This window comes from Tursiops truncatus, chromosome 10 (assembly GCF_011762595.2).
Source record: "Tursiops truncatus isolate mTurTru1 chromosome 10, mTurTru1.mat.Y, whole genome shotgun sequence".
Taxonomy (NCBI): Eukaryota; Metazoa; Chordata; class Mammalia; order Artiodactyla; family Delphinidae; genus Tursiops; species Tursiops truncatus.
In genome coordinates this window covers 81601018-81627922 of record NC_047043.1, presented here as the reverse complement: position 1 = coordinate 81627922, position 26905 = coordinate 81601018, and the positions used below count along the sequence as shown (strand labels likewise).

At 35.0% G+C, this 26905-nt stretch overlaps 2 protein-coding genes and 1 long non-coding RNA gene across 11 annotated transcripts in view; 2 read left to right on the top strand and 1 right to left on the bottom strand.

The window, feature by feature from the left end:
• TMF1 (TATA element modulatory factor 1) overlaps positions 1-20177 on the top strand; it is a 30910-nt gene extending 10733 nt beyond the window's left edge. Inside the window, exons 6-17 of one of the 2 annotated variants that reach the window (XR_002178919.3) lie at positions 4150-4292; positions 4667-4833; positions 5131-5287; positions 8645-8737; positions 9455-9611; positions 13278-13470; positions 14314-14383; positions 14618-14710; positions 15574-15675; positions 15960-16112; positions 16501-16602; positions 17251-17376. Coding sequence is in view for 1 of the 2 variants with exons in the window: in XM_004330307.4 (XP_004330355.3) it covers positions 4150-4292; positions 4667-4833; positions 5131-5287; positions 8645-8737; positions 9455-9611; positions 13278-13470; positions 14314-14383; positions 14618-14710; positions 15574-15675; positions 15960-16112; positions 17251-17376; positions 18073-18216 (1598 nt within the window). In the remaining variant the exon portion in view is untranslated. Of the gene's footprint in view, positions 1-4149; positions 4293-4666; positions 4834-5130; positions 5288-8644; positions 8738-9454; positions 9612-13277; positions 13471-14313; positions 14384-14617; positions 14711-15573; positions 15676-15959; positions 16113-16500; positions 16603-17250; positions 17377-18072 lie in introns of those variants that run through there. The other variant, XM_004330307.4, reaches the window with a different exon arrangement.
• On the bottom strand, positions 921-26336 carry LOC109552156 (uncharacterized). Its single transcript, XR_012323891.1, has 4 exons — positions 26178-26336; positions 4942-7737; positions 3556-3749; positions 921-3469 (listed from the first exon to the last, which is right to left on the bottom strand). It is a non-coding gene; the product is annotated as an uncharacterized lncRNA (long non-coding RNA).
• The window catches only part of EOGT (EGF domain specific O-linked N-acetylglucosamine transferase), a 48087-nt gene continuing 46177 nt past the window's right edge, over positions 24996-26905 (top strand). For 2 of the 8 annotated variants that reach the window (XR_004528598.2, XM_033865269.2), the window contains exon 1: positions 25118-25639. Coding sequence is in view for 3 of the 8 variants with exons in the window: in XM_033865269.2 (XP_033721160.2) it covers positions 25210-25639 (430 nt within the window). In the remaining 5 variants the exon portion in view is untranslated. Of the gene's footprint in view, positions 25640-26330; positions 26881-26905 lie in introns of those variants that run through there. The other 6 variants (XM_073787541.1, XR_004528599.2, XR_012323889.1 and 3 more) reach the window with 6 other exon arrangements.

Sequence of the window (26905 nt, the reverse complement as noted above, 5' to 3'; positions counted from 1 at the left end):
ATATTGTGAGAACAGGAAGGTACCACGTGACTAGCTGCTGCTTCCTAATGAAAAAATATTGGAAGCAAGAATGGTTTGGACTTAAACCTCAGGAATGGTAGGCAACAATTCATGGAAGAATGGGGAGCAAGATGTAGAGAGGTAGAGGTATAATGTATGTAGCTTTTTGTTTCTAGGGAGGTAAAAAAATAACTCCTTGAGAAATAGAATTTTGTGCTTCCCTAAGAAAGCTTCTAACAGGTTTTAGAGCCCTCATTTAAACCAAGATATTTGAAAGTTATAATTCTGGAGTTTATATAGTATCTGAATCTCTAGCTTGGGTACTATGTGCTATCATTTTATTGTTCTGGCATTTGATAGTGAATTTTTTCTCACATTCATGTTTTAATTTTTTAGTTATTAAGTACTTTCTCTATGAAAAGATTCATAATTAACAGGGTTATTAAAGATTCTTCATGAGATAAAACATTACAGTTGGACATTGAATTAATTTCTTTCTGTAATGTCATAGGAAAGAAGGTAGTTTTGGAAAGGATGGTTAAATAAATTTTTCTTTTTCTTAAAGTTTTTTAGTTACAAGAGTAATGCTTGCTACTTGCAGAAAATTTTGAAGTTATAGGAAGTATATGAAGAAAGAGAAAAAATAGATCATAATTCAATTTTATAAGGAAATATTAATTTCTTCTAGTTCCTTTTTAATGCATTTTATTACATTTTTAAACATAATTAAGATCATACATCTAATTTGCAGTGTTCTTTCTTTTACATTTCCCTATGCTGTTAGATGTTTTGATACCATTATTAATGGCTGTGTTAAAGTCCATTATATGGATATATTATAATTTGTTTTACTCTTCCTAAGGTTATACATTTATTTCTAAAATGTTAATATTACAAATAGTAGTGGGATGAACATTTCTGTACTTAAATCACTGCACTTAAGTGAATTTCCAGAGTAAGTGTTTGAGGACAATTGGAAATAATCACTTCATTTGAAAAAGTTAGTTTTACCCAATTTTTCTTTTTCATTTATTCAGCTAATATTTAACAGTTAATATGTCAGATATTGTGTTTGATATAGTAATAAATATGACACATTCCCTGTCCTTTAGGAACTTATAGTTTAATGAGAGGGAAATATAGGTACACAGATAATTATAAAGCAATCTTAGCACTAAAATACATGAAACACATAATTGTATCTCAAGACATCTTGCAGTCAGATACTGTCTTGTGTTACAACATTAGAGACTGAAGGGATGGCTAAGTACATGGTTTCATAATTTAAAAAAATTATTAAGAATATTAATATCAAATTTCACTTCGTTGGAATTTACTAATTTAATCAGGGAGTGAGCTGATGTTTTCTTTTGCTTAATGAACTTCTTTATAGAGAAAATAGAATGATTTCATCTATGGGTATATTCACATACTGCTTCTGTATACCCTAAAAGTATTTTTTAACTCAGAGCTGAAGAGCTGAAAGTCTCAAAGCTGAGAGTGCGTTACAGTGAGTAACTGATTACTTCATTACCTAGAGTCATCAACTGTTAACATCTAGCCACACCTCCTCCGTATCTCTCTGCACACGCATATACTACCCTTTTGCCAAACCACTTGAAAGTAGGTGACAGATATCATTCCACTCCTAAATTCTTTTTTTATCCAGCTTTATTGAGGTATAATTGAGAAATAAAAGTTGTATGTATTTAAGGAGTACAATGTGATTTTTTATATATGTATATATTATGAAATGATTACCACAATCAAGCTAATTAATGTATCAGTCACTTTGCACACTTTGTGTCTGTGATGAGAACACTTTTAAGATCTACTCTTCTTAGCAAGTTATAGGTGTTCCATACAGTGTTATTAACTTTAGCCATTATGCTGTAAATTAGATCTGTAGAACATATTCATCTTACATAATTGAAACTTTGTACTCCTTGACCAACATCTCCCCATTTCCGCCACCCACTGGCCCTTGGTAACCACCATTCTGTTCTCTGCTTCTACAAATTCAACTTTTTTATATTCCACATATAAATGAGATCATGCCATGTTTGTGTCTGGTTTATTTCATCCTCTAGGTTCATCCATGTTTTCACAAATGGCAAGATTTTTTTTTAAGCTAAATAATATTTTATTTATATCTATATCTATATTTATATCTTACCTATCTATCTATCTATATAGATCTATCTATCTGTATCGCATTTTCTTTATCCATTTATCCATCGACGGAAACTTAGATTGTTTCCATACCTGGGCTATTGTAAATAAGGCTGCAGTGAACAGGGGTGCAGATATCTCTTTGAGATACTGATTTCATTACTTTTGGATATATATATTCAGAAGTGGGATCAGTGGATCATATGATAGTTCTATTTTTAATTTTTTGAGGAGTCTTCATACTGTTATCCATAGTGGCTGTACCAATTTACATTGCCACCACTAGTACACAAGGGTTCTCTTCACATCCTCTCCAGTATTTATATTTTGTCTTTTTGATAATGGCTGTCCCAATAGGTGTGAGGTGACATCTCATTTTAGTGTTGATTTGCATTTCCCTGATGGTTAGTGGTGTTGAGCACCTTTTTGTATACCTGTTGCCCATTTGTATGCCTTTTTTGAGAAATGCCTATTCATGTCTTTAGCCCATTTTCAAAATTGGCTTAATTGTTTTTTTGCTATCAAGTTCTGTGATTTCTTACATATTTTGGTTATGAATCCCTTATTAGTGTGTAGTTTGCACATATTTTCTTCCATTCTTCATACTGTCTCTTCACTTTGTTGTTTCCTTTGCTGTGCAGTAGTTTTTTAGTTTGATGCAATCTCATATGTCTGTTTTTGCTTTTGTAGCCTATGCTTTTGGAATCATATCCAAAAAATAATTCCCAAGCCTTATGTCAGAAAGCTTTTCCCTTATGTTTTCTTCTAATAGTTTTACCGTTTCAGATCTTACATTTAAGTCTTTAATCTATTTTGAGTTGATTTTTCTATATGATGTGTGATGGGGTACCATTTCATTTTTCTGAATATGCATATCCCAATACCGTTTATTGATGAGACTGTCCTTTCCTCATTGTGTGTTCTTGGCATCCTTGTTGAAGATCACTTGTCTGTAAATATGTGGATTATTTCTGGGCTCTCCATTTTGTTCCATTGGCCTATATGTTTGTTTTTATGCCAGTACCATACTGTTGATTACTATAGCTTAGTAATATGTTTTGAAATAAGGAAATGTGATACCTCCAGCTTTGTTCTTGCTCAGGTTTACTTCAGCTATTTGAGGTCTTTTGCAGTTCCATTTGACTTTTAGGGTTGTTGTTTCTATTTTTGTGAAAAATGCTGTTGGAATTTTGATAGGAATTGCATTGAATCTGTAGTCTACTCCTCAATTCTTCAGTCTGCATCTCTCAAGGACAAGTACACTTTTTTCTTGACGAACACAACATCATATTCACACCTAAGAAAATCAGCATTAATTCAGAAGTGTATTCCAGCATGTATTGCATCATTTATCTCAATTGTCTCTAAAAATAACTCTCATACCTGGTTATTTGTTCTGCCCCAAAATCCAATCAAAGTTTGTTCATTGCATTTGGCCATTATGTTCTTTTAGTCTTCCAGCAATCTAGGATATCTTTTTCATGATATCAAAGATTTTGTAGAGTCCAGTTGTCCCATTGAATGCCCCGTGTTCAGGAATTTGTCACTTTCTTCATGATTAGATTCAGATCAGATTTCTAGTAAGAAATATAATAGGTGATATTGTGCACCTACCACTCCATCACATCAGTGGACTCATAATGTCAGGCTGTAGTACAATTAGTGATATCAAAACTGAATGTTTGGTTAAGATGGTGACCGGGTTTCTCTATTGTAAGAGCACATTTTTTTCCCTTTGTAATTTATAATATGTGGGAGTGATTCTTTAAGACTGTAAATATCCTGTTCCCACACCATCCTTCTACCTAGTAATTTTAGCATTCATGGCTTATGCTGTCCAAATCAGTTTACCATTGACTGTTACAGCATTGTGATGTTTCAAATATTGTCATTTTATGTCACTGGTTAGTTAAAACATTCTATTCATATTCTTAGAGAATCATCATTATTTGAATTTATACTTTTTGCCATTGCCAGGAGAAAAACTTTCAAAACAGCAGCTGCATAATTCTAACATCATTAAGAAATTAAGAGCTAAAGACAGAGAAAATGAAAATATTATTGCAAAGCTGAACAAAAAAGTTAAAGACCTAGAAGAAGAGTTACAACATTTAAAACAGGTGAATATTAACCATTCTCTGCATATATATATTGTTATTACTTCCAATATGAACATATGGCCAGGGTTTATAAAACATTTGGGATGATTTATTGAGGTATATCGTTTGGGAAGAATTTTCCAAGCAATTTAATAGTGAATGTTGGGACTTCCCTGGCAATCCAGTGGTTAAGCTGCCGCGCTTCCACTGCACGGGGCGCCGGTTTGGTCCCCGGTCAGGGAACTAAGATATCACATACCCTGCGGCGTGGCCAAAAAAAAAAAAGAAGTGAATGTTAAGATTCTTCTTCGTTATTATAATACTTGAGATTCGTGGAATACACTTATTTCCTGTGGTGTTTTTTATTGAAAAATACCTTTGTTTTTATAATATAGGTCCTTGATGGCAAAGAAGAGGTTGAGAAACAACATAGAGAAAATATTAAGAAACTAAATTCTGTGGTAGAACGCCAAGAGAAGGATCTTGGCCGACTTCAAGTAGACATGAATGAACTTGAAGAAAAGAACCGAAGTATTCAAGCTGCTCTTGATAGTGCATACAAGTAAGAAAATGAACAAATGTGCAACTCGTTTAAAATCAGTTATCAGAGCAGGATGTTGAAGAAACACTTTTTCCATTATCTGATCACTAGTAACGTTTATAAACTTACCTATATATGAACTTGTGACTGGTTAAAGCAAATTCGACAGAGAGTCCTCACTGTAGTCACTGCTTATTGTGTGGTGAACTCTTCCTCATTCTGTAGATCTCATGGAAATCTACCTGGAAACTTCATTAATATGGCCATGTAATTAACTATATTATTTTAACTTAAAAATCATCTATTTAATTTTTTAAGAGAACTTACTGACCTCCACAAAGCCAATGCTGCAAAGGATAGTGAGGCCCAGGAAGCTGCTCTAAGTCGTGAAATGAGAGCTAAAGAAGAACTTTCTGCAGCACTGGAGAAGGCCCAAGAAGAAGCCCGTCAGCAGCAAGAAACATTAGTGATTCAAGTAAGCATTAGATGAAAAATTAGTCTTTAAAATCTTTGTTTGTGCTTCTGCAAAATAAGGAATCTGTTAATTTGAATCAAACCTTATGTAGTGGCACATGTGTTACATTTTCTTTATAATCCTGTTGGGCTTATAAATCCTGTTGGGCTCATTTTCTAAGAGTACTGGATTGTGCCAAGCTTAATCAATTGTGTGTTTTTTTAAACTGTTGTTAAAGTGATGCTTACATTATACCAGTATTGCTTACGTTTTGGGGGGAATTTCAGACTTATTTGAGAACACTATGAAATCTAGGGATGTTCTTACCAGGGAAATGCACGAATGCAGATAAATACTAAACATTGCATATAATTTCAGGAGAATCTGTTTAACTCCTGAGCTCATTCATAGCATCTGTGGGAGTCCATGGACCTCAAATGAAGGAAGAAAACCAACATTTGTCAGGCTTTGTCTTATAAAATCATCATTTGATAGATATTTGGGTTATTTACACTTTTAAATTTTACTTATTTATTTTTATTGAGGTGTAGTTGATTGATGTACAATATTATGTAAATTTCAGGTGTACAACATAGTAATTCACAATTTTTAAAGGTTATACTCCATTTTTAGTTATTATCAAATATTGGCTATATTCCCTGTGTTGTACAATATATCCTTGTAGCTTATTTATTTTATACATAGTAGTTTGTACCTCTTAGTCCCCTATTTCTAATTTTCTCCTCCCCACTTCTCTCTTCCCTCTGATAACCACTAGTTCTTTAAATCTGAGTCTGTTTCTTTTTTGTTATATTTACTAGTTTTATTTTTTAGATTCCACATATAAATGATATTATACAGTATTTGTTGTTCTGACTTATGTTACTAATCATCCATGTGGTTGCACATGGCAAAAATTTGAGTCTTTTTTATGGCTGAGTAATATTCCACTATATATATACCACATACTATGTGTGTATACACACACACACCATATATATATATATATGTATATATATATGTATGTATATATCTCTATTCATCTGTTGATGGACACTTAGGTTGCTTCCATATCTTGGCTATTGTAAATAATGCTGCTATGCACATTGGGGTGCCTGTATCTTTTCAAATTAGTGTTTTCATTTCGTTTGGATATATACCCAGAAGTCTTTACACTTTTTGGTTATTATGGATAATGCTGCTATAAACATTAATTTATAAATTTTTGTGTGAACACATATTTTAAATTCTCTTAGATATATACCCTTGGGTCGTATGGTAATCCTTTGTTTAACTTTTTCGGGAACTATCAAACTTTTCCACAGCTGCTGAACCATTTTATGTTCCCAGCAACCATGTATGAGGGTTTCAGTTTCTCTACATTCTTGCCAGTATTTGTCATTGTCTTTTTTTTTTTTCATTATAGCCCTTTTAGGGGTGTAAAATGGTATCTGAGTGTGGTATTGATTTACATTCCCTTAATGATTAATGATGTTGAGCACCTTTTTATGTGCTTATTGACTATTTATGTATCTCCTTTGGAGATATTTATTTAAATGTTTAAATCCTTTGCCCATTTTTTATATTACCTTTTTATTGTTCATTTGTAAGAGTTCTTTATATATTCTGCATATTAGACCCTTATCAAATGTAGGATTTGCAAATATTTTCTCCCATTCTGTAGGTTGTCTTTCACTTTCTTCATAGTGTCCTTTGATACACAAAAGTTCAATAAATTTTGATGAAGTCCAGCTTACCTATTTTTTCTTTTGTTGCTTGTGCTTTGGGCATCACATTTAAGAAACTGTTGCCTAATTCAACATCATGCAGGTTTTCACGTGTTTCTTTCTACAGTTTTTATAGTCTTAGTTCTCACATTTAGATCTTTTACATGTGAATGTCAAATTGTTCCAGCACTACTTGTTGAAAAGACTATTCTTCCCTCATTGACCTCAATGCACTTTTGATTTAATTTCACAGGGATATGTAAAACATTTACATGATGCCAAAGTGTGAAAGCTGTATAACAAAATATATTAAGATAACATTTACTTCCAACTTAGCCCCTCCCTATTCCCTTTCTTTCCCTGTAAATAACCATTTTATTAGTGTTTCTATTTGTAAATGCAAGAAAACATACATAATTACATTTACTTATATACCCCCCACATATATATACACACCTACACGTATACACACATTTGTTTGTATCTCTCTCATCCTTCCTACATAAAATATAGTTTACTATTGATACTGTTTTACAGCTTGCTTTACTTACCTAATAAAACATCCTGGTGATCATTCCATGGTAGAGCATAGAGCTTTTTAAAAAATTCCTTTTTATAGTTCTATAGTATATCATTGTGTGAATATACCATTCAGTCAGTTCCTATTAATGGATGTTTGGGTTGTTTCCGATGTTTTGCTGTTGTAAATTACACCATGGTCCTTGTGCTTCTGCCACTGCCTCACTGGGATAGATAAAAATATTAATATTTTAAATTAAAAGTACTCGAACGTAGTAACAAAAATTGGGGGAATGGGAGATAGAGAGTATATGGGGTTACCATTCAAAAAATCATCACCTTTTACAAGTCCTGCCAGTTTTGTGTATTAACTTCTTGTCCTTATCTTCATGTACATATTTTTTATAATTGATATATATATATAATTTTATAGTTTTTTCATTTAAGATTAAGTTGTACATTTCTACATTTTTTTATGTTCATTTTAATTTTTATTGGGTATATTAATGTATCCACATTTACAAAAATAAATGACTGCTAATAGATATTAACAATATTTCTTGTTTCGTTTGTTTTTGTTAGTCTAGCTCGCAGTGTAGAGAACATCTTTGTATGTTTACAGATCTGCTTCCATAGAATAAATTCTCAGGACTAGGACGATCAGATGAAAGAATGTAAGAAGTTTGATGATTATGTTGCCATAACGCTTTCCCAAAAGGCTGTAGCAGTTTACAACCTGTGCAGCTGTGTATGAATATAGCAGCTAGTTTTTATAGCTCATATAGCTCCTATCACATTCTGCATTACACTGCGAACGTTTATGGATGCATTGTCTTTCCTCCTATATTGTATGGCAGTGGCTGGGCCTTGTACATACTTACATGCTTTGTGTGTGTGTGTGTGTGTGTGTGTGCGCGCCTTATCAAGCTTTCCTAAGTACATATTGAATACATATGGCTCGGGGATTGCCTGAAGAATGGGATGTGGTAATCATACATAAAAGCTCATTGGATAGTGAAGAGTATTATACATGGACAGTAAGTCAACACAAGACAAAATATGTAGTTAGCAGAAAGTTATAGATAATATTGTGATGTTGGTTGTGATAGTGTTGTTGGTTCTCCTAATACAGGTGGGGGACCTTAGGCTGGCACTGCAACGTGCAGAACAAGCAGCTGCCAGAAAAGAGGATTATTTACGTCATGAGATCAGTGAACTCCAGCAGGTACTGTCAGAGTTTCCCTAAACACAAATCTGAGATGCGTTTTTCAAGAAATACAAAATGACTCAGTGGGGTAATGTTCTTAGAGTTGAGAAGATTTCTCCCATACTTATCATTTGCTGTATTTTTGTGGCTTATGTGAATAAAACCAGAGTGGGCACCTTAAAAATGTATAAGAAAAGCCCTAATTTTGTTTTCTAGAAAATAATTTTATCATGATAGATATGTAATATATTCAGTGTTGTTTTTTCATTTGTAGTGGCCGATTTATTAATTATTATCAGTCTCTGATTACTGTGGGGCAGATGAGCAATGCCTAGTTTTTATGCTACTGCTCTGTTAATTTCAGTCAATGAACATGTACAGGCAAAGGGGGGGAAAATGCCCCTCAGGTTGATCTTTCTGTTTTTATAAATACTTAGAAATATTTGGATGAGGAGGCAACTACTGGGAGGTTTGGATGATACTCTTTATTATCTTAAGGTATTCAAAGGCTGTCTTTATCTTAGAAATGCTCTGTAAAGAAGCACTTATTTAGTTACTCTGTTGCACAACTTAACTGTAACTTAAGGATTGAATAGTTAGAAAATAATTTAATAAAAAATCATTTTATCTTGGAGAAGTAGTTTTTCCCAGAAATCTCTCATAAAGTTTCTTTGCTAGCATTTTTAGTGTTTTTACTGCTGTCAGTAGTAATGACTTAAGAATGTCATGATTCAGAGACTCCAGGAAGCAGAGAATCGAAACCAAGAACTGAGTCAAAGTGTTTCATCAACAACAAGACCGTTGCTTCGACAGATAGAAAATTTGCAAGCAACTCTAGGGTCCCAGACGTCATCATGGGAGAAGTTAGAGAAGAATCTTTCTGATAGACTTGGTAACTGCTTTAGTTCTTAAGCTCAATGTAGAAGCCCTTCCATCTTGTTTTAGAATTAGGGTAATGGTATGAAATTGAAATCCACTTGATCTCATGATTTCATTTTGTGTCTAACTTGTAGATTTTTACCTCTTCTCCTCTTTTACATTTATTTTCTAATACCTTAATTGACTCTTTCAAAACATTCCTTACACGATGTGTCTGGTACTGTCTAAAATACTTCCATGTCATTCTTACATTCATTTTTACAAACTGTTGTGCTCAACTGTTTTCTTGTTCATTGCTAAGTCTGACCTCATTCTAGCTTGTCTGTAGTAGTGTAGGAAGTAGAGATCAGATATGATTCTAGTCAGTGGTAGAATTCCAAGAGCAGAGATAGGTCTAAGTTAGATTAAGGTCAAATTGTAGTAGACAGATGCTGTGGAGTCTTAAGGTTCCATATTTTGCTTCTTTACAGAAATGCTCTAGGTTGCCCTTCTGTGCTGTTAATAAAAAGAAAATTATTCTTCTAAGATACTTATTCAAGCACAGAATATGTACATATTAGATATCCCAGAAGCTAGCAAATGGTGAAAAATTCCTGTGTCCATTCTACGCCTAAAATTAACTGTAATTTGAGAGACATCATGGTGTAGTGATAAAAGCAGACGTGAATGCGTGTCAGGAGACTTGGACTCAGGGTTTTTATGTTTTGTTTTGAATCACCCAGTCAGACAGTCTGGAGCAAGACACTTACCTTCTCTGGACTACACCCTGAAAATCATGAGGGGTGAACTAGATTAGTCGCTTTCAAACATTATTCAGTAGATCCCTTGTATGTGTATGTCTTAGGGCTGGCTGTCATGGTGAGGGGGAAGCTTGATAAGTAAGCTCCTGGGCTCCCTCCAGGCTGCTTTAATGAAAGCAGTGCCTCCTTTATCTTTTTTTTTTTTTTTTTTGGCCCTTGTAGCTCCATGTAAGATTTTGTCTGGAAATAGATTTATCTGCTCAAAAAGAAAAATCACTGAACAGATGAACCTTCATATATTGTTTAATTTCTAGGTATTAATTTTAGGTCTATTATTTATCTTGGACCACTTTTTGAGACCCATTTGTTATGAAATATGACATATCTGAAAATGACACCTTCTGAAACAAATATTTATTTAGCAGTAAAATGAAAGCAAGAAGCCATTATTTTTGTGGCTTTTAAACTGGAGCCTACACAGCCTCAGGGATATGTGGTATTGTGCTGGAATGTAGGCAGAGCCACAGGACAAACGTACCGTATAATGCTATAAATAAGAGCATAGATACAGTATAGAACAGAATTTATAATGTAAAGTAGAGATATTATTAGGTCTACTTTGGTGGGGAAAAAATATGAAAATTCTTGCCTTTGTTAAATCTCAGAATTTTATCCACTAGTCCTTTTTTTTAAATTGTAATTGTCAATTGAGCTAACTGTAGATTCATATGCAGTTATAAGAAATGATATAGAATGGTCCCTTGCATGCTTTCCCCAATATCCATATGTTAACACTTTGCAAAACTATAGTAGAATATCACAATCAAGGTATTAACTTTGAAACGACCTTCTGATTTTATTCTGATTTCCCCAGTTTTACTGGTACTTATTTGTGTATATGTATGTATATGTGTCTATGTGTGTATTAAGTTTTATACAAGTTTACCACTTGTGTAGGTTCATGTATCCATCACTACAGTCAAGATATTGAATAGTTCTAACACCACAAAGATCCCTCATTTTGCCCTTTAAAATCATACTTAGCACCCTCATGGCCCTCCCTCCCTGTCTCCAATCCCTGGCAGCCACTAATCCTCCACTTCTAAAATTTTGGAATTTCAAAATGTTATGTAAATGTGGAACTTCCCTTGCAGTCCAGTGGTTAAGACTCCGTGTTTCCATTGCAGGGGGCATGGGTTCGATCCCTGGTTGGGGAACTAAGATCCCACATGCCGCATGGCACTGCCAAAAAAAAAAAAAATTTATGTAAATAGAATTGTATAACATGTGACATTTTGGGGATTGGCTTTTTTTGCTCAGTGTAATTTCTTGGAGATTCATACAAGTTCTTATGTGTATCAATGATTTAGTCTTTATTGCTGAGTGTTTTTCTTTTTTTAAAAAAATAATTTATTTATTTATTTTGGCTGCACCGGGTCTTAGTCGCGGCATGAGGGCTTCTTAGTTGCAGCATGTGGACTTAGTTGTGGCATGCAGACGCTTAGTTGCGGCATGCATGCGGGATCTAGTTCCCCAACTAGGAATCGAATCTGTGCCCCCTGCATTGGGAGCATGGAGTCTTACCCACTGGACTACCAGAGAAGTCCCTGCTGAGTGTTTTTCCATGTATGTAGCACATCTTGTTTAAACATGTACCTGACGAAGGATGTCTGGGCTGGATCTAGACTTTGTATGGATAAAGCTGCTGTGAACATTCATATACAGGTTTTAGTGTGAACTTAAGTTTTCATTTCTCTGGATAAATGCCCAAGTGTGCATTTGCCAGGTTTTATGGGTAGTTGCATGTTTAGTTTTTTAAGAAAATGCCAAATTGTTTTCCAAAGTGGCTGTATCTATGAGAATAATCCAGTTTCTCTACATCCTTGCCAGCATTTTCTTTCAGTGTTGTCCCTATTTTTTCTTTTAGTCATTCAGACAGGTGTGTAGTGATGCCTTATTATGATTTTAATTTGCATTTTCCTCACGAAAGATGGTGAATGTCAGTTTATATGCTTATTTTCCATTTGTACGTCCTCTTCGGTGAAATGTTTACGTCTTTTGCCCATTTTCTAATTGGAATGTTTGTATTTTCACTGGTGAGTTTTGAGACTTCTTTATGTATTCTAGATGCTAGTCTTAGATAACATGGTTTGCATTTATTTCCTCCAAGTCTGTAGCTTGTATTTTCATCTTTTTCACATAGAACAAAAGTTTAAAATTTTGAAGAAGTCCGGTTTATCAGTTTTTCTCGTTATGGCTCATGCTCTTTGTGTCAAACCTAAGAACTCTTTGCCTATCCCTAGATCCTGAAGATTTCTTCTGTTTTTTTCGAAAAGTTTTATAGTTTGTTTTTTTTTCAGTTGAAGTATAGTTGACTTAAAATATTATATTAGTTTCCAGGTGTACAACAGTAATTTGACATTTTTATAGATTATACTTCATATAAAGTTATGATAAAATATTGACATATTCCCTGTGCTGTACATTACATCCTTGTAACTTTTCTATTTTATACCTGGTAGTTTGTACCTGTTAATCCCCTTCACCTGTTTTACCCCTCCCCTCATTATATTTCGTTTTATAATTAAGTGTATGATCCATTTGAGTTAATTTTCATATGCTATGTGAAGGTTAGTTTGAGGTTCTTCTTTTTTTTTTTCCTTTGACTATCCAATTGACCCAGCACTATTTGTTGATTCACTACTCTGTTGATACATGACTCCACTTGCAAATTAAAATATTTTGGTGAAAAAAGTGATAAAACACATATAAATTAAGACTTTTTTTGTCTCTCTAGGCAGGCCTGCCTTAGTCAATGAGTACTTACAGTTTTAAGTGTGGCTATTTGCATCATTAAAAGTTTGAAGTCAGAATCTACTTGTTATCTTGGCCTCTTGAATGTATGTATATGTGATTTTTCTTTTTTACCCTACAATCAGGTGAATCCCAGACCTTGTTGGCAGCAGCAGTTGAGAGAGAACGTGCGGCCACAGAAGAACTTCTTGCCAACAAAATTCAGATGTCTTCCGTGGAGTCACAGAATTCTCTCTTAAGACAAGAAAATAGTAGATTACAGGCCCAGCTAGAATCAGAGAAAAATAGGCTAAGAAAACTAGAGGATGAAAATAATAGGTGAGCATGTTTCTTGAGTGCTATTCTTGGTAGTTTCATGACATTTTAAAGCACTTTAAAAAAATGTGGTGTTGGATTTTAGCTTCATTGCACTGAGAACTGAAAATACATATTTTTAGTGTTTAAAGTCAGAGTCATTAGTAATAGGATATTATACCAAGATAGGACCGGGATTCATTAAACCTTGCATAGGCTCTCGAAATTGGGTGGCATGTTCTGAATGTATTTGCATTTTCCAGAGAAAAGATTCATTGCTTTAATTAGATTTTTTAAAGGAGTCTGTTACCACAAAATAGTTTGAAGACCACTCACTGGAGTTGTTTTTATATTACAGGGGTTTAAGCATTGTTCCAATCTTTCTAAATAAATGTCTGGGCTCTTTGGAAACCATAAGCTATAAAATCAATCTATGTGAAGTTATATTAAGGCTGTGATTAGGGGTTTTATCCTGAGTTCTTCCTTGGAATTTTACTTTAAAAAAAAGTAGTCAAGTAAAAATGATTCATGAAGTAAAATATATGAACTTTTGCAGACATTTTCATAGACCTCCCTAATAAGCCTTTGTAGAATCTGAACAAATTGTAGAATGGTGGTATTCAAAATTCTCTTTAGAAAAAAAGTCTCTTTTTAAATGAAATCTTAATCCAGAGAACCAATAAATAAGATAACATGAAGTAGTAGTTCAGTTTTTGAGTAAAACCCAAGTCATCTGGAAAATACAGTTGGAAAATAAAGCTGATAATAAAAATGACTACTAAGTATATAACTGGAGTTAATAAAGTAGTGAGTTTTTAATAGTCTGTACTATCATCTTTTTTGTTTTAATTCCCTTTGGCTTAATAGGTACCAGGTTGAATTAGAAAACCTAAAAGGTGAATATGTAAGAACACTTGAAGAGACAAGGAAAGAAAAGGTATTTCGATTAGTGTTCGCTCACCTCTTAGGGCTTCCATTAGAGAATGGTTGGGGATGGTAGCGAACTAATGAGATGACAAGATAAAATGGGTGATGTTTCTGCTTTTGGAACTTGATCTTTAGTAGTAAAACCAATAGGAGTGTATACGTTATGTTCCTAAACTTTGAGATTGACTTACGATGATGACTTAGTATCACAGAAATTATCTAACCGTATCTCTCTCTCCATTAGACACTGTTGAATAGTCAGTTAGAAATGGAGAAAATGAAAGTTGAACAGGAAAGGAAGAAAGCAGTTTTCACTCAAGAAGCAATAAAAGAAAAGGTATTAAATTTTGTTTTCTTTTTGATGTAACCAGTTAGTAGCTGTTGTGATTAATCATTATTTGTTTTGTAATTTTAGCTACACTTTATAAATACCATTTCTTATGTCTAAAATGAATAGAGTGATAAATTCTAGTAGTATAATCAGTGTTCTGCTCAGAGTGGGTCCAGAGTAATTTGAGTTTATGCAAAGATATCTGTGATTTCTAGGATTTGAATGACAGAACCTCTTGCCCCTTTTAAAATGAATTTTTGTGGTCTCTCACTGACACTGATGCCGCTCATTTGGCCCATAGGCACCTTGGGAGTGAAACTGGTTTGTTCACTTGCTTTCTGGTTAATGAAGGTAATTTTTCTGAAGTGAGTTTCCTGTATTTAAAGGATTGGAGTATACTCGGTAGTAAGCATAATACATTAAAACTACCTATATGTGCATTGATTGAAATTACCTTTTGAATTTATTTGGTTTAAAAAAATACAGTAAAAATAAAGTGGATAAGCCAGAAACTTTATGGTTTGTAAATCTCATTGGTAATCTTATTCTAAAGAATAGGTTTAATTGGTGGTATGTTATATAATATGAAGCAGTTAGTTCATATAATTGTTCCATTAAAAACATTCTCATTCCATTAAAAATAAAACAAATTATGTTGTTATAATATAAATGAGATGATTTAACCAAGTTTGTCTACGCTTTAAATTACTAAATATTGTGCCTTTGATAAGACTTAAGATATCTGTAACATTTTATGAGGAAATTAGAATGAATCTTTGTTGTCATTGATCCTAGAAAACTTTCTTGCTTTTTTATTTATCATTTTACTCTTTAATATGAACTGAATTTTTTTTTCTTTACACCTTAAGGAACGGAAGCCATTTTCTGTTTCTAGCACTCCCACAATGTCACGCTCAAGTTCGATAAGTGGAGTTGATATGGCAGGGCTACAAACATCTTTTATGTCTCAGGTGATGTTTTATTTCTTACACGTGTTTAGTTCTTAGACTGAATAATGATAAAGAGAATGTACAGATAGCAGTTCGACTCTCACCGTGATCTTGCTATTCTATAGGCAATTTATCTGCATATTTGTAAGGGAGTGCTAATTGCACTGAGGAAATAGAGATGGTTTTCTGCCTTTGAGAAAGTCATAGACATTTTAAAGTAAGAATTGACCAAACCATTTTGTTTGACACCTATGCACAGTCTGTAGTAACTGAATAACTATATATGCTTTCTTTAATTAACACAGGATGAGCTTCATGATCACTCATTTGGACCAATGTCTGTGTCAGCAAATGGAAGCAATCTTTATGATGCTGTAAGGATGGGAGCAGGATCAAGCATTATTGAAAATCTACAGTCTCAGCTAAAGCTAAGGGAAGGAGAAATTACTCATTTACAGGTATTAGAAAAATTAAATGTGCTGTAGAAGTAAATGAAATTTTGAGGCCCAATGAGTAGCACCCTTCATTTCCACCTGCATTCTGAACAAATTGAGAAATAAAATGAAATAGTGACACGTGAAGCCCCAAGTAAATCATATATATTAACGATAAAGGCTGGTTGGAGAAATTAGCCAAGGATGAAAGTTCAGTGGGCCTTCTGAGTGCCAGAATTTGGGAGACTGTCACAGGAAATGCTTGGCTGGAGTAGGCCACCCCATGTGTGACAGCCTGCCATGATAAGACAGAGAGGCATCTAGGAGCATGAGAGCTCCTTGCAGGCAGCTTTTTCCAAACACGAAAAAAGGGAAGTTGCTGAGCTGAGCATAGCCATTTTATTCTTCCCAGATTTTCCGCTTAGGTAAGTTGCTCCAGCTCCCCCTATGAGGAAAGAGTAAAGGTGATGAGAGAGATTAGAACTATAACATCCTAGACATGAAAGGAAACATGGTGAGTGGAGCATCCTCCCATCTTATCTTGCTTTTCAGAAACTTAATGCTGTGACAAATGTTAAAACGTTTTACCTGTTTTCACTGTTAAACTTGATACACTCGAAAGTGGAACTTTCCTCTTCTATTTTTATTACGTGATTTTAGTTGAAAATATTACTATATTAAAGAAGATGTCCTTGAATTGGAAGAAAATAGATCAGAATAATCTTATTACCTGTTATGTTTGTGTAGCCCACTGTTATGCTTAAGGGCACAAATGAACTTCTTTGGTAGTTGATGATAGATTCTACCAATATGACCTACATGGTTGGCGGTTTGTTTTTATTTCTCTGGGTTTTTGTAGTAATTTAGCATAACTGAAATATATGCTATTTCCTTAGAGAAAAATGTAGAGTTGCATGTTTCAAACAGATGATTAAATTTTCTTCAGTTCTTTATCTCTCATAGTAAACCCTATAAATGGTATACCTTTGAGGAAAGTTGAAACCGTTTTTGTGCCTCTATTTCCTTTTACCAGGAGCTAGCTTATGGTTATATGTTCACATATCTATTTCTTAAAAAATAGCACATTAAATATGTTTATATTAGTGGGATTATTAAACAAGATATATTTTGATTTAAATCACTTCCTGGTAATGTTTCTCAGCTAGAAATTGGCAATCTAGAAAAAACTCGCTCCATAATGGCTGAAGAGCTAGTTAAATTAACAAATCAAAATGATGAACTTGAAGAGAAAGTGAAGGAGATACCCAAACTTCGAACTCAGCTAAGAGTAAGTATTCTTCACTCTTATTTTTAGTTTACATAAAATGCATATGTATATGTTAGTGTTTTCTTTGATAATTGAAGAGTATTAATATTTGAGTGAAGAACTTTAAAAATGAATCTTATCTTGCTTGTCACATCACACATTCCGAGTAATGTTCACAATCATGTTTAGTCTCAGCACAGGAAAATAACTAGATTTCATTTGGCCAAGGCTCATTAATAATCCTGAACTTTTGCATGATCTGAGTAGTATTTTATTGAATGGTGTTATATGTATCCTCACAATTAGCATATTTGGTATTGGAAGTTGCTCTTAAGCCATATATGAGAATAGATTTTCTTTTGACTTTTCTTGTGGGGTAAATGCCAGGTAATACTTAAACCACAGTGAACCCTAGAGACTGAAATTTCATCAAACGTGCTGAAATTACTGGGAGAAAAGACAGATTAAGCTATATATGGGGAGAATTGTAGATTTAGTGAAAAGATATGTTAAGATTAATAGCCATCTGGCTTATTTTGTTTTTTTTATTCTTTTATTCCAACAGACCGAGGTATGAGTTTAATTTTTATGAGAGATGACTATATACTTTTATTTAGATTGTAATGTCTTTACTGGTGGCTCATTTATGATAATATAAATATAATATTAAAGATTTTCTGTAGTTATTTAAAAATTGTAAACAAATATATTTTATAGGATTTGGATCAAAGATACAACACTATTCTGCAGATGTATGGAGAAAAAGCAGAAGAGGCAGAAGAACTTCGATTAGATCTTGAAGATGTAAAAAATATGTATAAGACTCAAATAGATGAGCTTTTAAGACAGAGGCTCAGTTAACTTCTGAAAATTACATTCCCATCGAACTGAATGTAAACATTTAATATCTAAGTACAGATATCCAATAAATTCTTTTATAGAATTAGAAAGTGGAATTTACTATAGCATTCAAAAATTGAAAAAAATTGTTTTATAGTATATAGTAATATTTCCAGTTAAATTATTTTGTGCAGTATTTGAACTTTATTTTTAAAACTATTCTTTAAAGATTTATTTTTTACAGTCTTTTTTTTTTTTTGCCTTGAATAGCACAGAGATTTATTACTTTATCCTCATGTCATTATGGTTAGGGAAGGAGAATGGTGTTATATATTGTAGATATATAACTAATTGTATCTATAATTTATATGTTTTTGTATATATTGAGAACATTAAAAAGTGATAGTGACATATTGACACTTTGAAATCTTTCACACTTAAATCTTCAGTATGTCTAATTACTATTTATGAAAATGGACATTGTGTTCAAGTAAAAAAATTATTAAACCTGCAGTTATTAAATCTTGAACTAATATTTTTCTTTTGGAAAAAAAACACCTTCTGAAGTTTAAAGGGTAAATAATTTAAACTTTAAAAGTTTTGTGGTCTCAAATTTTATTTCACTCAGATTTCACGATTAAGTCTGTACAAATTTTGGTACCCATTTGGAGAAAGCTATAGCTATTCAAAGTTATCTAGGCATAATTGAATAGTGGAAAAATCTACTTACAGTCATTTTGTGATGGTATCATTAACATTTTAGTAGTTTTGAAGACGTATTGTTTTACTACCCTATAAAATGAATCAAAAGTAATTAAATTACTAGTATAATTTTCTTTTTAAAAATTAATTGTTCACATTTTGTAAAGCCATATTTTTGGCACATTAAAAGTATATGTTTGATATTCATAACAAAATAGAGAAATTATAGGAGTTAAATTTGGCATTTTGCAATTTTCTGTGGTTTATCATTTAATTTTTTTCTTGAACCTTTAAACTGAAAAATAGTGTGAAATAGCTGAAAAAATAACTATGCCTTCCTCTCAGCTGTGTTTTAGACCTGTGAAATATTTTGATACATTTTATTACTGAAAGTCATTTAGCTGCCTTTACTTGAAAGTAGGAACACTCACTTAACTTCTAGTTACATTTTAAACACTAGAACTTTAGCTACAGGTAAGCCATGTTGAAGCTTTTGGAATGCCTTTCAGGGCAATTCAAGTGACCTCATTTTTGTTCTTTTTGCATTCAAGACAGTATTTCTGTCAGTGAATCTCTGATTTGTAGCATTAATAAATATTCTTTCCATGTGAGCCAAATTCATAAAATTAATTTTCTATATTTTAGTGGTAAAAAGCAGTATAGTAGCTTTCTGTCAGCTTTTTTTTTTCTCCAGGGGCTGACAGAAAATGACAAGACTGATAGCAATAAGAAATGTACAGAATTAGAAAATACAGGAAACTTAAGTTGCAAATTCTGTCAAGTGTTTGAAACTAGAAGTTTAGGAATTATGAAATTGTTCTTTTAATATATCCATTAGTGAGGAAAAAACCCCAAAAACCCTTCAGTTGTGGAGAAAAGATTGAAATAAAATTCCTTTACCTTTCAATTTTATAATATACATTCTCTTTTCTTAATCCATATTAACATTAATAAAATCAAGTTAAAATTTTAAAGTGTTCTCAGTTTATTTAAGATAAACAGCTATTTAATATTTAAGTCTTGGGCTGTATATTACCATATATTGTTCTTTATCCACAAATTAATAGCTGATGTTCATACAGACCTTATTTTATTATACACTTAGATTTCTCAATACATTTGTAAGTTGAGAAGGTGTACTGAATTGCTTTCTTGAAAAACTCCACTAAGTGGCAGAATACCTATTGAATATTGGTTGCTGTATTTTGTTGTTTGTCATTAAAACTTATCTTTCCATATTCTAGAAAATATTTATATTTTAATAAAGAAAATAGATTGCAGTCAGATGTTTCCATTCTTGAAAGAAAATAGGTAATATAAATGATAACAATGTCAAGAATATAAACAAAGAATAGAGGGGTGTGAACATTGTTGTTTCATATATAGACAACTAAGCACAGACTGTGGGCATCCTTCTAACTCTTGGGAAGCTGAATTGAGAGTACCATTTCCTTCTTTTTCTTTACCTCTTTTTTGAGAACTTCCACTTGTACAGTGTTTAACATATGGGGATGTATCAAATGTATCTATACTTTGATTTAAGATATTCTAAATATGGATAATTTCTAACCTAGGAAAACATGTGGTTTAAGTAAGTGAAAAGAAAAGTTCAGGAAAATTTTTTTCTTGTAATCCTTCATTTGGCATTTGATTTATTAATTGAAAGTTTTATTTAAATGTTTATTAAAGGATGTGATTTATAATATATAGAAAATAGCCACAAGAAAAAATAGAAAATTACTATAAATATCTTATCTTGTTCTACCACTCTTTGTCTAGTATGTATACATGTATGTTCTAATGTATAATTTTTCTTTTTCATTTAAAAATCTAATGTCCCCAATTCTGTTCAGTTTTAAACTATTACAACTTTAACTTCATATTTTGTAAAGGGCTAAAGGTATGATTTAAACGACAGATGGATATAATATTTTAATCCTAAATGAAAGATAATGTAAATAATAAGCATGGATCTGATTTGAATAAAGATTTTAAAATAGTAATAATGTATTTCATTTTTAACATAATTTAGAGTGGTCAGTACCAATGAGTGAAGATAGTTTTCTTTTATGAAGATAGATATAACTTTGGAATTCTTATTTTAAGAAAATAAGGATAAGCCCAAAGTTTTATGAGTTATATTACTAAGTGTTTTATTAGAATTAAATATAGTTTTTCTAATGAAGACGTGTTTTTGGAAAATATAATTCTAAGAATTTACTTCTTGTACTAACTGGTGTAATTACTGTAACGATGATTTGTGTCTTTTTAGAGTCTTAAACAGTATCAAGATATTCTTCTAAAAGTCATGAAACATTTCTATATTCAAATAATAACAGATAAAATAAGTTATCCTCTATTCATAAGTTACCTTGAGTTCATATTGCTTATACTGTTGACCTCTGCAACTTTGATCCTTTAAAGTCCTTTCAAGCTATTGCCTTTACACATACCCATTTAACTTTTAGCAAATCAAGACCCTTTAACAAGATAGAGTAAAAATTAAATGTATCTTTCTTCTTAATACTTAAATACTTTAAAAAACAACAACAACAAACAAAACCTCACAATGCTTCAGTAATCCACAATTGTGATACAGAGAATTTACTCTTAGTGCTGTCCAGAATTTATTCCCCATATTGACCTACTGCCAAGTAAGGTAAATTTCATTTTCAGTCCTCAAATAATACTAAGCAAGGGCTCATGGGAGGTTTTTCTGTTTGCTTAACATTAAACTCTCTTCTTTGACAGGTAGTGATGGGCAGAGCATGGTGGATAGAGGTGTTCCTTTCAGTTTTAGACAATGCCATGCCCATTTGTCTCTTTTGAAATGACAATTTTTACAAAACATATTAAAAAAAAAAATCTGTGGTCATAGGTGATAATAGGAAACAGTGCTTACTTTGCTATTGTTAAGCAGTTCACTTATATGGGATCATAATCACTCATCCACTGTTCTGAAATCTAGAAATCTCTGAAAACCAAATGTTTCTTTAATAAGCTTGTTGTCAAATCTGCTTTGGTAGTAAAGCCTGACCTTCGCTGACATGAGGCTATTACGGGCTTTATCTCACTTAGTGTGAGTATTCATTCATTTTGCTGCATTTTGTGTGAGAGTATGGGGTGCTGATCCAGGACACAATGAGGGTGTTAGGTAGTAAGATGGTGTGCATACCCTGTTCTGTTAAAAAAAAATCAGGAACATATACGGTACCAAGGATTTTGGAAAAGGGATTGTATACCTGCACTTTATCTTCAAATAAGCTTTTTAAAGTGGATACCATTACCATCTCCATTTTCAGAATGAAGAAAGGTTAAGTAATTGCTCAAGGTCATATGGCAAATAAGTGGCAAAGTTGAGACTAATTTGTGCAGTTTGGCTCCAGAGTCCATGCTCTGAACCATTAACTATACAATGCTGTTTCTGTTACTGCTCTTCTGTAAAACCATAAGCATATAGATCAACTGTAGCATAAGATAAAATTTAGTCAAAATTTGCTTGCTTAAAATTTTAATACCTTTGATTTATGGTTTAAGAAGTTGGATATATCAGAGAACCAATAAAGCTATATTCTGCCGATACTTCAGCATTTTGCTGACACTGTGAGCTATCCAAAATGCCAATGTGTGAGTGGCAAACTTACAACCCATTTAGCAAACTTGTATGCAATGTAAAAATTATGATTATTCAAAATTTCAACGTTATATAAAAGAGACAGCAGATAATGAAAGCCATATACTTACATTTACTTTTTAACAGCATTCAATTTATGGCCCATTTTGTCTCATTTATACTTCACGTGTGTTCCTCTCAACCCATACTGACTATTTTGAAGCAAATTTCAGACATAGGACTTGATTATTATATTTAAGTCTGAAATGTTTCTGTAAAAAGTAACTTTACCTCATCAACTATTTGGTTACTTGCATCATAATTCATATAGGAAAGACAGGATAAATCGGCTTCATTCTTTTCCTTTATTTACCAGTTCTTACAATTAAAGTTGTTTCCTTCCTGTCATCCAAGATGAACAGCAAGGTTTTTGGCTTGTGTATTTGATCGATTAGTTGGATCTTTTTGAATTTAATATTTAAATATGTTTGTGCTTCAATCCATTACAGTTACCCTATTGATGCTTTAAATTATTCTATCTTTGGCCAGAGGGAACCTTCTCAAACTGGTTTCTGAGTCCTTTTGGTATGACCTTCATAGCCTTTGATTGCTTCCTCCTGTAAAACCTTTCAGGTTCTTCTAGTACATTTCCTGCCCCATATCTAAGATCATTTTTCTATGTATACCCCAAATTAATCCATTTTTCTATGGAGCCCATGTTCCTTAAATGGGAAAGTGTGTAACGAGATCACAGTCTGGGCACAAGGGGTGCTTCTTGCTACATGGTTGGTTGTTTCTAAATCTTTTCAACGGATGATGAAGGGCAGATTTGGGTTTGTTTTTTTTTTAATTTATTTATTTTTGGCTGCGTTGGGTCTTCGTTGCTGCGCGTGGGCTTTCTCTAGTTGCGGCTGGCGGGGGCTACATTTCGTTGCGGTGCGCGGGCTTCTCATTGCGGTGGCTTCTCTTGTTGCGGAGCACGGGCTCTAGGCTCCCGGGCTCTAGAGCGCAGGGCTCAGTATTTGTGGAGCACGGGCTTAGTTGCTCTGCGGCATGTGGGATCTTCCCGGAGCAGGGCTCAAACTCGTGTCCTCTGCGATGGCAGGCGGATTCTTAACCGCTGCGCCATCAGGGAAGTCCCTAGTTTTAGTTTATAATGTAAAATATTTACATGATTCTAAAGTCACAAGTATATAATGTATATTCAGAGAACTTATCTTCTTTGTCCCCTTTACCTATATTCCCTCCTTCCCCCATAGGTAATCATTTTAATGTTGTTATTCTATTTGTAAATAACAATTTATACATAAATATATACATATATATTCCCTTTCCTCAATAAATGATAGCATATTGCACATTCTTCTACTGTGCTTTTTCCACTCAATAATATATCCTGCAGTGTATAGTGATATTTCTCAATCCTCTTTTACGCCTGCGTAGCTCTACATTGTGTGAATATACCATAGTTTATTCATCAGTCTCCTGTTAATAGACGTTTGAATTTATTGTTTAAAACTAAATTTTAACATTAATATTTTGGGAGGGAAATTCTATGTTAAGAATGGCTGTTACAGTGCGATAGAACACAACCTCATGTTCTTAAAGCCCCATCACATTTTGTCTCCCCTGAGCCAGAATGACCACAACTTAATATTTAGCCATTTAAAATAGCACCATGTGCACCTCCCAACAGTTGGATTGGTTTGTCTGCTCTTGCAATGAGACTAACATTTTTAGAAGCCTTTCTCATATATTGTTCTCATGCGTTCTTTAAAAAAATCTATGTATTTTTCTCTATATCTTTATCACATATCACTCAGGGGCAGACCAGCTTGTTTATTCATTTTGAACCAACTAAGAGGAAAGCTGTATTTCCTGTATGTGACAAAATAGATTGGTGGCAAGTAAGCTGAGAAAGCACTTTTTAAAGTTGCTCTGCTTATTGGTAAGGGGTGGCAAAGTACGAAATAATAGAACAGTACTTCCTTTAGAGGCAGAGTCTTTTACATGAAGAGTAAACGAGTTAATACTGTACAGTGCTTTAGAATAATCCTTGGCACATATCAAGTACCGTGTGTTTTTGCATTGCTGTTATTTGAAAGAAAACATCCAGATAATGTTACTCATTTAGCAAGTTACTAATGGAACTTGTTCTCATAACGGTATCTGAAAAAATTATTTGAAGATTATGTAAGCCTTTGGTAACAAACTGTTGTATTTTCTTATGATCATAGTACTTAATGCGGGTGATTTTATGTGTCTGAGCATAAGTTTATTTTGATGATACCAACTTTGATCAGTTAAAGTTGAATCAATAATGCTCACCTTAACTGTGCTCTGTACTACGCAGCATACTATGAGAACCGAGGGCGCCAAGAGTAGAAGTATGGGAGATGGGCGTTCAAATAATCATGATAAAATAATTAAGCAATTGCAATTTAAATAATTATAAAATAATAAAACGATAAAAATACAACTCCACAAAGCGGCATTTGACCTTGGTGAGTTTTCGGATAGTTACGAAGAGAGGCAAGAGTATTACTACATAATATTCAAGGACTCCAAAGAATCCTCCCATCCTCCGGTTGGCCACCAGAAAGTGCTGCCAACTACGGGCAGGCCCCACGTATGAAAGCGAGAGCGGCAACTTCGGCTCTAATTAAGAAAACAGTATAACTCCGCCTCAGTGCAACGCAATGAGAAGGAAGAAGGGAAGGAGAGTCAGGCTTTCTACCCAACCCGTCCCAGGGTCCTTTAAGGGCCTTATCCCTTCCTGCCAAGGAGGACAGTCTAGCCTGGCTCTCTGGCCCTGGCAGGAGAACGCAGGGAACCGCAGACGGTACCCCTCGAGCCCGGTCCCCGCGGACCTGCCATCGGGACCCGCGCTCCCAGCCCCCGCCCGGCCCGCGTGGCCCGGCTTCTGCCCCGGCGGCCCCCGGCGCGGCGGGGGTCCGCCTCCCCGCGCAGGCCGGCCTAGGTGTCCCGGCGGCTCCCGGGCGCCCCCTGGCCCGGCTCCGGCGCCCGAGGTTTCCGGTGAGCTGCAGTCGCCGGTTATGACGACTCCCTCCTCCGGAGCAGCCGCCGCCGCCGCTGCCTTCTCCGCAGCCCCGGTTCGCCCGACTCCAGGTGGGACTCGCCCCGGGGTTCGCGGAGCCTTCACCCGTCCCCCTGTGTGCCGCGGCAGGCTGAGCGGCTCTTGGGGCCGGGCGCGCGGTGGGCGCTTCTGCCCGCTCCCTGCGCGGCTTCCCGGAGGGCTGGCGCCTCTCCACGGGTCCGCCTGCGCCTTCCCATTGCCCGCGGGCCGAAGAGGCGGACGTGGGGAAGGCGATCCTGACCCTCCCGACTCCGAGCGCTCGATCTCTTCATGGCGCCTGCAGCGGCGCACGGGACCCCGGGGGCCCTCCGGACGCGGGGAAGAATGCCGGCTCCCCGGCCGGCGCCCCCTTGACCGGGTTTCCCAGGCCGGGGCGGAGCCGCTCTCCAGGCCCCTCCCAGGCGCGCCAGGGACCGGGGGTGGGGAGTGCGGTGTTGGGTGTTGGGCGGTCCCCGGGGATCTCTGCGCCCCAAACCCCAGCGCAGCATCGAGGCCGCCGAAGGGCGCTTGCCGCTGACCACCCCCGCCCTGGTTTCACTGACGTTCTAGCAGACAGCTGGTGGACCTCACCTGGGCATCTCAGACAGGCCCTTTCTAACTTCCTGCCGTGGAAAACTTCTAGCATTTGTCGGGGCGAGCAGTTTTAGGAGTCCTTGTGGGTCTCAGATGCGTTTAACTTTTCACCCGTCCACTGCCTTCTTTAAACTTTTGCAAGCTCTGTCACAGAACATCACCCCCTCTCACCCGTTGTGTTCCTTATCAGCCTCGGGCTTTCATGTCTCATCATCTTTCAGGCTTCTCCCTTTTTCCTTTCCCCTTCTTAGGCCTGTGGAAACAGCTGTTTTGTGCTGAAGGAAAAAGTAGCTCAGCTGCTAAAGCTTCTATCTGCTGGGGAAGTGCGCCCTCCCATCCCTCAGGGGCTCTTGCAAGAGGACTCAACACCAGAAGGGCTCTGCCAGGCCCCGAGGTTGTGCTTTCAAGCACTAGCAGCCACTCCTAGTTCATGCAAGCGGGTGCATGCTCTCCGCAAAAGCCAGGTTTCTGATCTGAGTCTTTAGATTTTTCCCTTGACCTAAGCGTTACTCCTTCATGGATCAGTGGATTTAGTTATGGCTAGAGCTCAGTCCAGGACAATGGATTTGGATAACCAAAGGTCAAGACTTGGTCATAGCAGTGACCTATTTCCTGGAGGGACGAGCAAAGGATTGGCCATTCTGCCTGTTGAATCTGAAAGCTCAGATTTGTAGTAGAGCCTAGAGAGCAGTTTGATTCGGTGAGTCGGATTACTTTGGTGAGAA